Consider the following 17119-nt stretch of genomic DNA (forward strand, 5'->3'; position numbering starts at 1 on the left):
AAGCAAACGAACCACACTAGAACCACTTCCTCCTAAACGAAAAAGGGAAGAACAGCATTCGAGGTGTCCCCCATCGTACCGAAAAAAACTATGGGCTTGAAAGACACAGCCGGGGAAGGAGTGGACAGTATTCCCAGAATCCTTCACTCGAGCTCCTCCGCTCCGCCGTCAACCGAGGCTGGTGATGTTGCAGCGGCCCCCAGGGGGCGCCACGATGCGGTGGCCGGTGCGCCTGGGGTTGTTGTCATCTGTCTGGGCACCTGAAAGAGACAGCCGGTCACTTCTGTCCCCAGCTCTGCTTGCTGCCCCTGGGGGCTGGGTCCCTCCCATGTCCCCGGCCTTCAGACGCTGAGCCCTCAGCCCAGTCCGGGCTCACCCCTAGGAAGGCCCCCCGGCCCCCACAGGGCGCGCTTCCTCCTCTGCGCCCCTCAGGCCCTGGGCTCACCCTCTTGCAGCCCTGACCACACTGAGCTCTTTCTTGTCTGGCTTCACGTTCTTGAGGCAGGTGGGCAAACATGAATTGAGGACCTACTGCGTGCAGGCACAGACTCGGTGCTTTAACATAGGCTGTTGAGCTCAGAGCACAAGATATACTACCAAAGGGGTGTTTTTACTCCCAATTCACAGGTGAGCAATTTGGGGGACACACCTAAAGGGCGGGGAAGCCTGAGGTCGGCACTGACTGGTTTGTATCCAGAACCTGATCCTACCACAAGGTCAGAACCCGCAGTCAGAACCCTGAGCACAGGGCCAGCGCTCCAAAGGCCTGTATGCATGTGCTGTGCTTGGGCTGCATGTGTGTGCAGACGTGTGTGTGTGCGTGTGTGTGAACTACTCAGACTTCGAATTACCTCATTTGCAATGGGCAGATCTGGGGGGGTGGTCACATTTTTTTAAATTTTAAATCATCATCCTAATCTCACACACCTCTTGCAGTTAAATAAAGATGTAAAGTTCCAGCACCAAGCCCAGTGCCTGCTGCTCAGGAGTAAGCATTAAACGGATAAACAGCATATAGTAGATGATGCCGGGAAGAGGGGTGTTGCAGGGAAAACTCCCTCGAGTCAGGAGACTGGGGTTCTGGAACGAACCATGCCTGCAATTTGGGTCATTTGGAATCACACACGCCCTCCCCTCCCCTCCCTGCTCGGCCTCAGTTCCATTTCTGTAAAGTAAGAGTAGAGGCCCCTCCACCTGTGACGTGATGTGATCTGGGTGAGCTGCTAGGAATATTTTTAAAATTGATTTGAGAGAGGAGGGGAGAGAGAGAAATAGAAACACTGATGAGAGAAACACCCACGGGTTGCCTCCTGCACGCCCCGGACTGGGGGTCCAGCCCGCACACAACCCAGGCATGTGCCCTGACTGGGAATCAAACCGGTGGCCTCCTGGTGGCTGGACGACACTCAACCAACTGAGCCGCACCAGCCGGGCGGCCACTAGGAATTTGGATTTGAGCACTGACTGATTTTCTCTCATTTCACTGGCAGACAGTGTATCTTCCTGGTAATTCAAGCATCTCCTAAGGGCCCCGAAATTGAGCCTCCGCTTACTACCTTTGACCCTCACAGTCCCCTGGACCTTCCCGGTTACTTGTCAGGTTCTCTGAAAATACCCGCTGGACAAAAGGATGCCAGTGTGATAAATCATGCTACACCTTGACGGCATGTCACGCAGATGTGTGAGAGGACACGTGTGACGTTGTTCCTGGTGTCGGGAAGCACAGACGCTGTTGGTAGCAAATGAAGTCACCTGTGCCACCGCTGTGAGGCTGGCACGGGCGGGGCTGGGGCCCCGGAGAGCCAGGGAGGCAGGGGCCCTCCCCAGCAGGGGTCATGCAGGCGGTAACCAACGGATGTCTCTCTCTCACACTGACGTTTCTCTCTCTCCCTCTCCTTTCCTCTCTCTCTGAAATCAATAAAAACATTTAAAAAATTAAAAAAAAATACTAGTTACCTGTGAGTATTAGGATCACGTCCCTGTAAAAGGAGCTCTTGCACGAAAGGCTCCTGGGAAGGGAGAGGGACTGGACTGGGGGACCCCCGATCCACGTCCCCATCGCGTAATCACTGAGCTAGACACTCCCCGAGTGGAGGCCTGTCACCCCCCAAGTTGACGTCCCATCTTCTCTCTGCCACCCCCCCCCCTAACGTTTCCCCTTTTCTGCTTCGATGTCCTTCCTTCCTGCTGGACTGGGGGCAGCAAACTAGGACCCCCTGACGAAACTCAGCCCACCTCCTGTTTCTTATAGTCCGTGACTTAGGAATCGTTCTCACATTTTTAAATCGCTGCATTTTAACAGCCATTTCATCTTATAACATGTTGGTGTGCAGAGCCTAAAGTATTTACTACGGGCCCATCAATAAACAGCCTGCTGACCCCGGGAAGAGCCGGAGGGCTGTCTTAACTCCTCACTGTGTTCCTAGGACCCACCACGGCCTGCAGCACAAGCTTTTTGTGTTATTTGGCGGGAGGATCCCAATTCGATGTGCCCACCGTGTGCAGCCTCCCCGCTGTGGTGACCTTGTGGGCCGTCTGTCCCTGGGGCCTTTACAGCGTTGGCAGGACCAGGCCAACCAACTTCAGATTTTGTCCACACAGGTCTTGAGCACCAAGCCCTGGCTGTTGGACGCTGAATTTCCCGAGGGCTCGATTTCCTCTTTAAAGAAACAGGAGTAGTATCGCTCTACGCACAGGGCTGTCGTGAGGACGAAATAGTCACGAGGCCCCGCAGCGTGATAAACTGCAGTGAAGGGACAGGCGGAAGACAGGCCCAGTGGGCAGACGGGGCTACTGCGTCCCCACTCCCGGGAACGGTGTAAAGGTGACCCCCGTGTAACTGAGGATGAGCCAGTTTCTACGCAGACTCTGCACAGGCCAGGGTCAGGCATCCCTATGCCGCCCCCACGGGCCTCTGGGCTTTCTCACCTCCCCCCGGCCCACGCCGCCCCACCCAGAGGAGAGGTGGAGGGGATGCCCCGTCCCCTCCTCAGGTGCCTGAGGCCGTGAGGTCATTTCCCGGGGGGTGCAGCCCCTGGCGACCACCGGGGTGTGGAGCCCCGGCTGCTGGGTCCCTACCTGATAAGCTGAAATTGGACTGGTGGAGGTTCCTGAAGGGCGGAGGCTGGTGTTTGGAAGGCGAGGATTTGGCAGAAGGAGCGGGAGTTGCATATTTGGGTGTAGCTGGCACCTCGTACACGGGGCCGTCGTACATGCCCCTGGGGACCCCTTGTAATCCAGAGACCTAAACAGGGAGGGGGGGACCAGTGATGGGCCAGGTGCACGCGCCTTCTCGTTCAGAGCCCTGCGGGCAGGACAGTGACCTGAGGTCACCTCGGGGACACACACACACCCCACAAGGTACCTAACTCCACATACACACATGCGCCCCTCCCTTCAGTCTGCAAAGCCCTGGGACCCCCATGGTGTGGTTGACTCCAGCCCTGAGGTGGGGGACAGTGTCACAGCTCGGGTGACACATGAGCAAAGGGAGGCTCGCAAGGCTGTGATGTCTGCGGACGCTGCGCACCAGGGGCCCTGGGCGCCCACCTTGCTCCTGATCCTGACGCGCTGGTAGAGGTACTCGGGGAAAGGCTTCCGCGGGATGAAGCGGCCCATGCCCTTGTTGACGTTGATGCTGCCGTCCTCGAAGACGATCTTGCCCTGGCTGATGACCACCAGCGGGGAGCCGTGGCACTCCATGCCTTCGAAGATGTTGTACTCCACCGCCTGCGGGCGAGAACCACGCTGCGCCCTCACAGCTTCCTGCCGGCCACGTGGGCCCAACGGTGACCCTACTCAACCTCAGATCACGGGCATTTCCCAGGGTTCTTCCGAAGACGCCTTCTTCAGGGCTGTGTAATATTCCACCGCACTCTTCCATCTGCATAACCAACCCCTGGCTACTGGGCATTTAGGTGGAGGGTGGTTTTCTATAATCAAACTAATATGGTCTGAGGCGTCATACATGTGAATGGGGCCCCTGGGGTTAGGCCACAAGGCTGCTCTGTGACAGACATTTCTGTGTCGTTTTAAAAATATTTTTTTTCTTTAGGAGAGGGTAGTTTTCTAAAATTGAAGCATTCGGTCAAGGACATACGCTCTCTACGGCACCCGTTGTCTGTTGGCAAATTAGACTCTGGAGGCTTCAGACTGACTGACAGTACATGGGCCCCGGGGAGACCCCTCAAGATTTCATGTCTATGAATCCCCTGCAGCTCTGCGGAAGGTCATGTTTATATTTTCTTTCTTTCTTTCTTTTTTTTCCCTTTCTTTTTTGCTAATTTGAAAGACAAAACATTTCCTGCAAATACACATTCCTTTTCAGTTTTCCTAAAGCGAATGCAGCCAGCACCAGCCGGCTGCTTTTGATTATTTAAAAAGTAGGTCCTGTATATGGTAAAGAAATTCAAAAGATACAAAATGTATGCGAGCCTTGGCCGGCGAGCCCAGTGGTCAGAGCACCAGCCCGCACAACAAAGGGTCTCGGGTTCAATTCCCGGCCAATGGGACGTACCTTGTTTGCAGGTTCGATCCCCAGCCCTGGTCGGGGCACGTGCAGGAGGCACCCAATTGATGTGTCTGTCTCACATTGATGTCTGTCTGTGTGTCTCTCTCTCTCTCTCCCCCCTCACACCTCCCCTCTCTAAAAATCAATAGAAAAAATATCTTGGGTGAAGATTAACAACAACAAAAGAAGTCAGGGGCATGTAAGACACAAAGTGCAGAGAAACCTCCCGCCACAGGCTCAGGGCCTGGACCCCGGGGAACAGGCCCCCTGGGCTGCGCAAAGCCCGGTGGCCCCAAGTCCAGCCCTTCCCCCAGCTGCCCGTCAGCAGTGGACACGAAGCAGGAGGTTAAACCGGATCGAATCCCCTGCAGCTCAGTAACTGAACCGGAGGAACAATCTTGGGGTGCGTGCTTCCCCTCCGAGCCTGAGAACCCGCGTGTCTGCGGGCAAGAGTGGGGTGGGGCGGACAGACAGACAGCACGTCTCACAGCCGCCCGGCGGGCCTGCTCGGACCCCGGCCCTCAGCTGCAGAGGCGCCGAGTGGCTGAGTCACGCGGACACCAGGCCTCACCCAGCCGGGAGCCTCGCAATCCTTCTGCCCGGAGGTCCCTGAAACGCCCGCAGAGCAAGACACCCACCCGGCCCCGGGGCGAGCGTCCCGGTGAACCAGGCCTTACCGACTTGTGACTCTTGGCCGTGATGGTCTTCACCTTGTCGGGGTCCCAGATGACCACGTCGGCGTCCGAGCCCACGGCGATCCGCCCTTTCCTGGGGTACAGGTTGAAGATCTTGGCCGCATTGGTGCTGGTGACAGCGACAAACTGGTTTTCGTCCATTTTGCCGGTAGCCTGAAGGTGAGACCCACCGATGAGACCACCCGTAGTAGGGCCGGGAGAAGGCAGACAGGCAATGACCCGAACCTGCAGGGGGGCCCTTGGGAGAACTTTCCCCTCCCCCGCTGGGAGAGCTCCGGGCCCCATTAGGGCGGCACCCGAACCAAGCGCTCACAGGTTCGCGGGTACCCGCATAGTAGCGTCACAGGGTCCTGCCAGGGTCTGGGCCCAACGTTACTAGAAAGGAACAAGTTTGGCCCTAGCCAGTGTGGCTCAGTGGTAGAGTGTCAGCCTGCACACCGAAGGGTCCTGGGTTCAATTCCTGGTCAAGAGCATGTACCTGGGTTGCAGGTTCAATCCCCTGGCCCCAGTCTGGACACAGGCAGGAGACAACCAATCCACGTCTGTCCGACTCTCTCTGCCTCGTTCTCTCCCTCCCTCCCTTCCACACTCTCTAAAACAAAGCAATGGAAAAAATATCCTCGGGTGAGCATTAACTAAAGAAAAAAATACCTTTGGTTTTAAGTCAGTGAAAGTCACCTTTCCAGGAACTCAAATGTGGTTACAAACAAAACATGTACCACTCCTAAGGAGCCACGGCTGCCACTGACGGCTGCCACGGCTGCCAGGGTGGAGGGCCACAGGCAGGTGCCACCTCCTTCAGAGTCCCCATTGCTCAGGGGCCCTTCCCATGCGCTCTGCTTCGGCCTCCAAGACAGACAGGAAGGAGAGCGAAGGACCAGGATGCACTGCCTTCTAGAATGTTCCTGGGGGGAGATGGGGTGCAGCCTTACCACCGCCTTGTCCCAGACGACGGTCATGCGTTCCTCGATCCCGTTGACGCCCTCGGGGATCAGGGTGAAGTTGTCCTTGCCCACTGCCTTCTGGGCAGTGCTGTAGGGACAGTGGCCACTACCGGTGACCTGCAGGTCTCCACTGGTGGGAACAAAACCAGGGTGGGGTTCAGGGCTAAGCTCAGATCGAAGGGCAAACCCCGACGTTGGACACTCGACATGGGCTCTAACTGAAAACCCCACAGAGATTCTGGGGAGGGGTTTGGGGCACATCACGGGCACTAGTAAGCAACGTGCAAAGGCCCTGTGGCCGTGGGTGTCTTGCTGAAAGCTGGAAGGAGCCCTAGACACAGGGAGAAGGTTCTAGGTTAGTGTGGGCTCTGGGCTGGGCTGGTTACGGCTCCCCAGGCAAGACTCCTCTTCCTCGCCTGGGACAGGAATCCAGCCAGAAGAGGGCCAGGCTTTCTTACCCTAAAATACTCTGGTCCTAGGACAGCTGGGCCGAGGAGGGGAGGACCCTTCACCCTTTGCCCCCCGAATCCCTGAAGTCCCTCCCCGCTCTCACCAGGCCAGCAGGGAGGTCAGGTAGTCGGGCGTGGTCGGGTCTGGGCTCAGGGGAGGGGAGGTCACGAAGGCTGCCGCCTTGGCCCAGTTCTTGCTCCAGTAATGGGTGCCATCGGTCCCCAGGCTGGCAGCAATGGGCTCACCAAAAACGAGGGGACCTTGGAGACAAGCACAAACACACGTGGTTAAGAGCAAAGGGTCTCCAGTGGGAGATACTGATGCAAAAAGTAGAAGGTCTCAGGCTGCAGAGAATAAATCGGCCAAAGGTAATAAATGGTCTATCCTTCCAGGCTTCACCGGAGACCCCCAGCCCCAGGCACCCAGCACCCGTGGGCCACTCAGCCAGCTCTTGGGTGGTGCTGTTAGTATTCGGACAGAACTCTCTCCTGTTACAGATCCGTCTACCGAGGCAGAGACATGCTCTGCGGTCTCGGGTCCTGCCAGGAGCAGATCCTCGAGGAAGGAGCCAAGTTCATTATATTTGGGAGGTGATTCCAGGACACACTGGCTGGGGACTGAGGACATGACATACAGGGGACAAAGAAGCCAGAAAAGGTGAGTGATCACCAAGTCATGGCTGTGGGCACCTGCAGCTCAGTGCACGGGGACCCCTGGGAGGCTGTGACTGGCCTCAGAGCTGTCCCACCCAGGGCCAGGGAGTGGGGCTGTGCATCCTACCCAGGGCCTCCTGAGGGCGCAATTTCCCAAATTCCACCCGCTTCCAGGGAGGGGTCAGGCGCACCTCTGCCAGAACGGTCTTGGCACGAGAGACAAACGCTAACAGCCACTATGATCACCCAGCCACACTGAGGCTCAGACACCGTCACCCAAGGTCACACGGGGCCCAGGGCACCCAGGAATCACCTAAACCTGGCCACACGTCTGTGTTCTGCCGTCCTCCCATCTCCCTTTCCAACTGCAGGGAGCCCGGGGTGGGGGGAGGCTCAGGCTCCCGGCAATGGCAGCGAGTCTGCGGGCAGGGCCTCCATCCCATCAGTGACCTTGACCCCGCTGGACACCCCTCCCTGCAGACTGGGCCCCGCGGGAGGCCGGCGCGGGGCTGCGCACCTTTCTTCCTGGCCAGGGCGATGATGTCGGCCGCGCTCTTGCTCATGACCTTGGTGATGTACACGGGGCAGTTGATCCGGCCGGCGATGGTGATGGCGCGGAACACGGCCTCGGCCTCCAGCTGGGGGCACAGCAGATCCACGGTCACGGGAGGGGTGGAGGGCAGCCGCCGCCCACCCCGAGAGCCCGGGGCTCTCCCTGCCCAGAGTCCTCCGACCCTCCTCATGTGCGGTCAGAGGAAAACCTACTGTCGCAAAGGCGGAAAAGACTGTAGATTTTAACAAAAGAAAGAGCCCTGGCCGGTGCGGCTCAGTGGGTTGGAGCGTCAGCCTGTGCACTGAAGGGTCACGGGTTCGATTCCCGGTCAGGACACACACCCAGGCTGCAGGTTCAGTCCCCAGCAGGGCACATAGGGGAGGCAACTGATTGATGTTTCTCTCCCCCTCCCCACCTTCCCCTCTCTCTAGAATCAATGAAAAGTGAGCCTATCCTCAGGTAAGGATTAAAAAGCAAAAGGTGCCGGCCGGGCGTGGCTCAGCGGTGGAGCATCGACCTAGGATCCTAGGCGATCAGGGTTCGATTCCCGGTCAGGGCACATGCCCGGGTTGTGGGCTCGATCAATGACTCTCTCATCATTGATGTTTCTAGCTCTCTCTCTCCCTCTCCCTTTCTCTCTCTGAAATCAATAAAGATATATTTGAAAAAAAAAAAAAGGAGAGCGTTAAGCCGAGTTGTATTTGGTTCTTATGCCACATGGTCTGCTAGGAGGAGATACACAGGGTCCTGCTGCGGGTGACTTACATCCACCTGATGTAAGTCTGTGGCCCCCGCCTGCGGGTCTGTCCTAGCTCCTCAGGGACCAGGAACAAGTAGCTCGTGGGCTCATGTGTGGAGCCCCTGGGGAGGAGCCCCTGGGGGAGGGGCCTGTCTACTGTGTTGTGTCCCCAGGTGTCCGGCACAGGGCCAGGGCCAGGCCCAGAGTGGAAATCCCGAGGACGGATACGGTCTGAAGAAGACACAGGGAACATCCTCAACTCAAAGGCTGCTAGGGTGCCCTGCTTGTCTTCCTCTGTCCCCTACACACACACACATGCACACACATGCTCATACATACCTGCACATGCACACACACGCACACACACACACACTCTGCCACTCCCAGGGGGACTCATCAGGGACACCGCGGGCAGCGGGCAGGAGCAGCCGTTTCATAGGCACGAGGCCTGGGACGTGTGGCTCCACTTTCTTATCTCAAATATGCAGTTTGGACTCTGGACTGTCCGTGGGGCCCTGGTATGAGTGTCCAGACTTCCCGGGCTCTGGGGGCAGAGCCTCTCCCTGGCTCCTCTGATTGACCTGCAGGCCCCAGGGCTCCCAAGTGCAAGGGCAGACCCTGAGGGGGGACCTGTGCTGGGGTGCTCATGCAGGGGGCATGGCAGGGAGCAGGGGCTCTGGCCGGGCTGCTCCAGCTGGAACAGCATCAGGCAAGCTCAGCGGTGTCAGAGTCCCACCACGTGCCAGGCCCCTTTACCTCCTCGGGTCTGCTCAGAGCGTGGCCCTCGGGACCCGTGATGCCCATCTCTAAGATCCGCTTTTGTTCCTGCGAGAAAGAAAGTCAGCGGTGACAACGTCAGAGCGGGGAGAGGCCAGTCCTCCAACCCCCGCTGCCTTAGACGGGTGAACAGCTGAGGACCGGGGGTGCAGGGCTCGAACTTGGGCTGCGGCGACCCAGTGCTCCCTGCTCCTCCAGGACACCTGCCCACCTTCCCTCTGCAGCCCCAGACAACTGCGTCCCCACCTGCTCTCTGTGCAGCCCCCGGGCCAGCGAGAGGAAGCCAGGGGTAACAAATGAGCCTCAGGGACCAGCTGCGCCCTCCCAGCCCCGGGGCCTCCCCCGCAGGCCTCTCCCGGGACGACAGGGGGTGCATGGGGGGTGCACAGACACGGACATCAAAGCCCCCGGAGCTGGGAGCCCGGCTCCAGGGTGCACCCTCTCTGTGACTCTGGGCGGGCTGGTCCAGCCTCAGTCTTCTCTTCCTTACACTGGGGACAGGAGCACCTGCCTCCCGAGTCCCCGTGAACGGAGCAGGAAGCACGTGTACCACCTGGCGCCCCACCCGCTGTGTCCTCAGGGCCCATCGCCTGGCGGCGACTGGCCCGATCCCCACGCAGGCTCCCCTTCCCGGTGCCCGCCCATCCCCCCGCAGGCCGCCTCTCCCCCAAGCCTGTCACATAACCTTGAAATGGTTCCCTGAGCTCATGGCCCAGATTCAAGCCCGTTTGCTCCAAGGCTTTCTTGCCCCAGGAATGCTTTCATTTCTCCCCAAAAGAATTATTTTTAGTTTGCCCAGATGTCAGCTATGCGGCTGCTAATTTTAACTCCCGCAGTTCCTGTACCAGCGTCCTTGCGGGGAGCCCCGGGCCGTGTCGCCCGTGAAAAATCCCCACTCCCCACTGTGTCCACGGCTAAGGAGCCTGGGCGTGTGACAGGAACATGAACTGGAAACGATTTCACGATCCAACGGCTGCGGTGGATCTAAGTGAACCGCCGAATAATTTCGGCTACTGAAGATGATGGTGACAGAGAGTTTATGATGCGGACAGATCCCTGTGCAGGATCATTTAAATGTCAGTCACTCTTTTTGTTGGAAGGAAGGGGGGGGCAAACTGGGGTGGAAGGGGCAGGAACGCACACCACTCACCTGAGCTATCAAATCTCCGTTTTCCGCGTGGACCAGGATTACCGCTCCCAGCCCCTTCAGGAAGGTGAAGGCTTCGTAGAGCTAAGGACGGGCACATGGGTGGGGTGAGACGATGCCAAGCAGGGTCCTCGGCACAGACAGGTCCTCTGCTCCCACTGCCCTCCCTCCCCGCCCCAGCAGAGCCCGCGCAGGCCGCTCCGTCCCAACCGATGGAAGGCCTTGTTCAAGGACAAGTGAGCCTCGGGAAGGATCTGCCCTTGACCCCAAGGAGGCTGAGGTGGGGCAGAACCGGTCAGTCACAGCACACAGCACGGCAGGCCTGCGCCCTCGGTCTCAGTGCCCGGCCTGACCCCCTGGCTCTCTGTCTGGATTTGCTCCATCGTGGCGCCTTCTGGTGGCGACCGCGGAGACGTCCTTCTTAGTTTTACTGAACCGATGTAACTAGACCTGCTGAGCCTGTCCTGAAGCCACCCACACTCCCCGGGAGACCTGCAGCTCTTCACGAGGTTGTAAGCCATGTCCCAGGCCACAGTGGGTGGCGGAGGGGCCGTGTGCTCCAATGGCTCTAATACCCGGACAGCATACAGCCTGCCCGGCATCACCGACTGGCCAACACGGGCTCTGCCCACCGCCCGGCTCCTCCCACCCACGAAGGAGCTGCAACCCCACCCTCACACGGGTGAGACCAGCGCCACCCTGTTCCCTCCCCGGGGCTCTCGAATCCTGACTGCTTTCCACGTGTGCAAGACACCCCCTCCCCCGGGGGCTTTCAGGGGCAGGGAGTGGGGGACAAGGCACTGGGAGGCCTGCAGCACTTGAGGACCGGCATTACCTGAAGTCCACTGGACTCCCCTATAACCGGGGCAGGTGTGCAGGGGACCTACCTGGCTATCAGACATCTGGTAGAGATCCTTATAGGCCATGTAGACTTGGAAGGAGTTGACGCCTGTTCAAGGGAAACAGAAAAATGCATTTAAGGAAAGCAAAGCAGGCCTCTCCTGTACATCGACAAGCACAGTACAGAGCGGAAACGGACAGGGTGGAAAGGCGACACCGGGATTCACAGCGGGGGCACCGCCCAGCCGAGTCCAAACAGGCTGTGAGCAAATGAACTGCTTTTTATCAGTTGTGGTAAAACACACGGAGCATAAAATCTGCCATCTTAACCTGTCGACGTAAGAAATGACCAAACCGTAGAGAATTTTTATGGGTTTATTCGAGTCGCAGAGACGACACAGGATGGGGAAGCAAGATCTCAGGTGCACCCAAATCTGTCATCACTTCGGCTCAAATAAACTTATAAAAATTCTCTACAGGTTTGGATGTTTCTTATACTGAAATTTACTTGGCGCAGTCGGCAGGAGTGGGCTACGGGACAGTTAACAAGGTCATGTGCTCTCTCGAGGATGGCACAGCGATTTCAAAGGCACGTTAGCCCAGAGGCACAGAAACAGGTGGCAGGGCTGGCTTCAGGCAAAGATGAACCTCTTACTAAAGTCACAAGTCTGGGGCTGGGCTCCCCGCCAAAACCAGCCCAGTTAGGGGTTTATGATCAGATAACCCTGTGAGGTTACTTTCCATAGAAGCCCCTTTTCTGTCCACAAACCACTGTTAAGAGTCCAATTTGGTGGTTTTCGGTACATTCACACTGGTGTGCAACCATTCCCACCATCATCTCCAGAACTCTTCCTTTCGGCAAAATGAAACTGTGTCTCCATTAAACCACCACCTCCTGCACCCTCCCGCCCCCGCCACCCCTGGCACCCACCACTCTGCTCTATGACTGCGACTCCTCTGGGCTCCCAGGGTGTAATCACACAGTGTTTGTCCCTATGGCCGGCTCACTTCACTGAGCATGTCCTCGAGGCTCGTCCATGGTGTGGTGTGTGGCAGAATTTCCTTCCTTTTTAAGACTGAATCATATCCAATTGCATGGATAGATCATATTTTGTACAGCCCAGGTAGACATTTGGGGTGTTTCCATCTTTGGGCTAGAGAATTAACAGTGAGCCCAGACTGTGGGTCTCACACCTGGTACCAGGGCCCCGATGCTATGGATGTGGAGGAGCCAACGAGAGAGCCTCAGAGAAGTCAACGGGGTGACTTGCCCAATGTCCCACAGCCGAGAAGTGCAAGGGTGGGATTTGGTCGCAGGCGGCCAGGCTGCGGGGAGCTTTCTACCCCCTGCTGCTTCCACCTCATAGTCTCGGCCCCTAGCTGACCGCAAATAACTGGAACCGCGGGAAGTGAAGCTGCAGACAAGGAGGCGCCCAGTACAGACTGGAAATTTCCTTGGGCGATGATTCTGTACAAACTCACAGGGACCGCACTGAAGGGGATGAAGCCTTCTTGACACAGAGCACTTGGGCACAAAAACCCTAACTGGTACGTGGGCAAAGACTGCAACCGACATTCACACAAGGAAAAACATACCCAAAACGTTAAATATAACTAGCCATTAGAGAACGGCATGTATAATGGGAGACGGACTCTCCCCATCAAACCAAGGATGCCCTAGAAGCAGTAGCACCCAATGGTGGGAACACACAGGGAGCAGGAGACGTGGGCTCGGGGGCGTCCAAATGGGTGCACCTTTCAGCGAAGCAATTTGGCACTAAGTGTCCCGAGACTAAAAAATGTTAAAACCTTGACCTCAGAATTTCACTCCCGGAAATCTAAGGAAATAACGAGAAATGCAAACTAATGTTAATACAGGAAGATGTTTCGCACATCACGACTTAGAGGGGAGCAAACAGAAAACCTAAGAGCCCAATAAAAACAAAACTGCAAAGCAAATTAACAGTGACGCTGTTCCTTACGAGCCATTAAAAAGTTATGAATGAAGAGCAATGATTACGCATAAAATGTGAAGAGAGGGATTCCGAGCAACTGCTGTAACTATATGAGGAGAAACTCGTGCAAATGCAGGGGGGGTGGAAGGCAACAGCCCTTAATGTGAATGGTAAGCGGCCACTGGAAGAGGAGAGGAAAACATTTACTTTCCTTCTCATTTTCCTGCTGTTTTGTATGTGGTAACAGTACTTTTATAATGTGAAAACATAGCCTATCTATTTTAAAAACTGAAAACACCCCTTAGCTCTCCTTGAAGCACTGCGTTCATCTGAGGCTGCCTCCTCAGACAGTCTCCAGGCCCCCCCTTTCCAGGATGATCACTCACACCCTGGTCCACTGTTCTCTGGTTCTCTGCTTCCGTGTCTTCTATTCGACTCACCTCCATTCGATGTAATGCACTGTAAAGTGTCTACACTCTGCAGAGACACCTGGTGTGAGCCCAGAGGAGAGCCAGAGTGGGATACAGAGATGCGTGGATGCAACTCCCTCCCTCCCTCACAGAGCTCAGGGCTTAATGGAAGAGCCAGACAGACAACCTGTGTCCTGTAATCCAAGAACAATGGAAGAGGTGCCTCAAAAGAAGACCAAGTAACCTGCTATGGATATTCAAGATGAAGCAGTTCTGACTGGGGAAACTAGAGAGGTGATAGTTGGGCTGGGTAGCAAAGTAGAAGAAAAAGCATTCCAGCGGGGAATGGCATGAGCAAAGGTCCAGTGGTGTGGCAGGTTTTAGGGGATGGCATCTGGGACAACAGGTATCCAGATGAGTTTATGGTAGAGAAAGAAAAGTGAGGCTAGATCAGTAAGGGCCTCATGTGCCAGGATAATGAAATTGGGCTTTTCTCTGTGAACATGGGGTACCTCCAAGAGCTTGAAGGAGAAGACAGACTCCTTAAAGAGGGTCTTGTTTTTCCATTGTTTATGTCACAATAAGCAACTCATAGTTGGGCTCATGGCATGCAGATAAAGGGATTTTGATTCCATATAATCAGATCCACCAAAGAAACAGGAATTCCAGAACTATGCCCCCATCTGGGGCGTTTACTGACCTTTATCCTGCACCAGCACCTCCAGCTCCTCCCGAATGCCATCATACCAGCTTGTGATGTCCACATGGAGGGAGTAGTCGCAGCAGGATTTGGTATCAGCTGCTTCATGCCATTTCTCAAAGGAGGTCAGCAGGCTGGACCCAGGTTCTGGGACCACATGGTCAACTGGGACAGAAAAATGTGTCACATTCCCAGAAGCTGAGGACCCAAGTTGTTCCAATGGTAGGCTCTTTCCATCATCATTAACATTACCACCACCACCAGCAGCATCACTGTCATTATCATCACCATCACCACAACCACCACCAACATCGCCATCATTATCATCATCATCACCATCATCACCACCACCATCACCATCAATGTCACCACCATCATCACCATCATCGCCACCACCATTACTACCACTACTACCACCATCACCACCACCATCACTATCACAATCACAATCACCATCACCACCACCATCACTACCACCATCATCACCATCAGCACCACCATCATCATCACAATCACCATCATCACCATCCCCATCATCACCATCACCATCGTCATCACCATCACAATCACCATCATCACCCCCATCATCCCCATCACCATCACAATCACCATCATCACCACCATCACCACCATCACCATCACCACCACTACTTTCATCATTAAGATCAACACCCTCACCCTCACGATCCTTTCCATCTCTCCATCATTGTTGTCAATATTGCCATCACTGTCACCATCATAACAATCATCAGCAGTTACATCATCACCACCCTCTTTAGTCTTCGTTACCACCATCGTCCCCACACTGTTATTATCACTGTGATCCTCAGCATCATCAGTACAACTATTTATTGGATGCTTACTATGTGTCACATACTGCCACAGAGGCCTTACATAAATTACCTCATTAAATCCTCACAACCATCCTGTGGCATGAATATTAATATCCCCATTTTTCAGATGAAGAAACTGAGGCTCAAGGAGGGTAAGGAACTTGTCCAAGGTCACACAATTAGTAAACGGAGGCAGGGGGAGAGTCCCAGAGTTCTGTCAGCTGCGGAGTCTGAACCCTTCCCACTTCTCCACCCTGCGTCTGTTGGGGGCATTATGGCAGCAACACTGACCAACTCAACCACTTCCCAGCTGTGTAACCTTCAGAAGGTTACTGCACCTCTTTGAGCTTCTACTCCCACGTGTCATAACACCTATGACCCTGGTTCCAAAACTTTAGCCATCTGCACACCATGTTCAGGAATTTTTTGCTTTATCTCCCCATAATCCATGTCATTCTTTATTAATGCTTTTCTTAAATCAATTCACAGTTTCTCAAAATCTAAATTCTGACATTGGTTTCAACCTAAGCAGTCACATCCTATGAGGTGCGAGTTATTTTATTTCAATATGCACTAAAATGCTTTACGATTTTCAATGTCTATATTGCCACACAATATCCTGACCTATGTGGGAGGTTGCAGTGACAATGACATTACATGGTACCCTGAGCAAAGTGCCTGGTGCACGCTGAGCACTTGTGTGTTGCTGCTGATGCTGGTGATAAAGACACAGTCTAGGTCCCTAAGGTGGGGTGCGACTCACTGATCATCGTGGTCCCGCCTGCTAATGCTGCCCTGGTCCCCTGGAAGAAGTCATCAGCGGCAGTCATCCCCTGGGACGGCTTCTGCAGGTACGTGTTGACATCGATACCCCCGGGTATAACCATCCGCCCATTGGCCTCAATGGTCTTCACTCCACCAGGAACGATTAAGTTCTCTCCTATTTGTCTGGAGACAAACAACAGAGACAGCTCTGGTTCTTAAAAGAAAGAAATGGCAGTCACCTGTGCAGCTTCAGACCCATTAGGTACACATTTCTGAGCTGGGTTCTATACACACTGGCTGGACGGGGGTAACTCAGGCAGGCCCCTGCCCTCGAGGGGTGCACGGTCTAATGAGGAGGAAGGGCACATAGGCAGATGGTTACAATCCAGTGCAGCAGAGGGCTGGGGGCACAAGGTGGGCCAATTCATCAGCCTGGCTATCTGGGAAGGCTTCCAGGGGGAAGCGGCAGCAGAGCTGAATCCAATAGAGGTGAGACCAGCATCTCTGTCAAGCGGTAAAAGGTTCTCTGGACAGCCCGTCACCCCAGAGTACTTCACACACTTTAGCAACTGACTCCGGGGTCCAGAGGCGAGTGTTTGCAGTGAGACAGAGTGAAAAGTCCCCTTGGCCCTACAAGCTCTCAGACAGTGTGATGGGCTGAATTTGACATCCCCTAAATCCATATGTTAAAGCCCTAACACCAGGACCTCAGAACATGGCTGTATTGAAGAAGGGTGCTTTAAAGAGGTAACTGAGCCAAAATGAGCCGCTAGGCTGGGCCCTGACCCCACAGGACCGGTGTCCTTATAAGACGAGATAGGGACACCAGGAACCTGTGCACAGAAGGCCATGTGAGGACACAGCAAGAAGAGGGCTGTCACGAGCGCAGGAGAGAGGTCTCCAAAGAAACCAACCCGCCGACACATCCTGGACTTCCGGCCTCCAGGACCGTGAGAAACCAGTATCTGTGGCCTAAGTCGCCCAGTCTGGGGTATTCTGTTAGGGTGGCCCAAGCAGACTAACACCTGGCGTCACAGGAGGGCCGGAGCGGGAACCGACAGGGCAAAAGTGAAGACAAACTTCGGTCCCAATGCCTGTCCTTCCTTTAGGTGCCAAGGCTCTGTCTGTAAGCCAAATGCTCCCCTCTC

The 17119-nt window shown here is 55.4% G+C and overlaps 1 protein-coding gene across 1 annotated transcript in view; it reads right to left on the reverse strand.

The window, feature by feature from the left end:
• Window positions 1–151: 151 nt before the first annotated feature.
• Window positions 152–17119, reverse strand: part of CRMP1 (collapsin response mediator protein 1) — a 37395-nt gene continuing 20427 nt past the window's right edge. The window contains exons 3-14 of the mRNA XM_087817068.1: window positions 15970–16154; window positions 14374–14538; window positions 11356–11417; window positions 10472–10552; window positions 9301–9369; window positions 7770–7890; window positions 6703–6859; window positions 6138–6279; window positions 5188–5358; window positions 3550–3729; window positions 3079–3244; window positions 152–260 (exon numbers count right to left, since the gene is read on the reverse strand). Coding sequence (XP_087673194.1) covers window positions 169–260; window positions 3079–3244; window positions 3550–3729; window positions 5188–5358; window positions 6138–6279; window positions 6703–6859; window positions 7770–7890; window positions 9301–9369; window positions 10472–10552; window positions 11356–11417; window positions 14374–14538; window positions 15970–16154 — 1591 coding nt within the window. The 3' untranslated portion in view covers window positions 152–168. The remainder of the gene's footprint in view (window positions 261–3078; window positions 3245–3549; window positions 3730–5187; window positions 5359–6137; window positions 6280–6702; window positions 6860–7769; window positions 7891–9300; window positions 9370–10471; window positions 10553–11355; window positions 11418–14373; window positions 14539–15969; window positions 16155–17119) is intronic.

This window comes from Miniopterus natalensis, chromosome 1 (genome assembly GCF_054644295.1).
Source record: "Miniopterus natalensis isolate mMinNat1 chromosome 1, mMinNat1.hap1, whole genome shotgun sequence".
Taxonomy (NCBI): Eukaryota; Metazoa; Chordata; class Mammalia; order Chiroptera; family Miniopteridae; genus Miniopterus; species Miniopterus natalensis.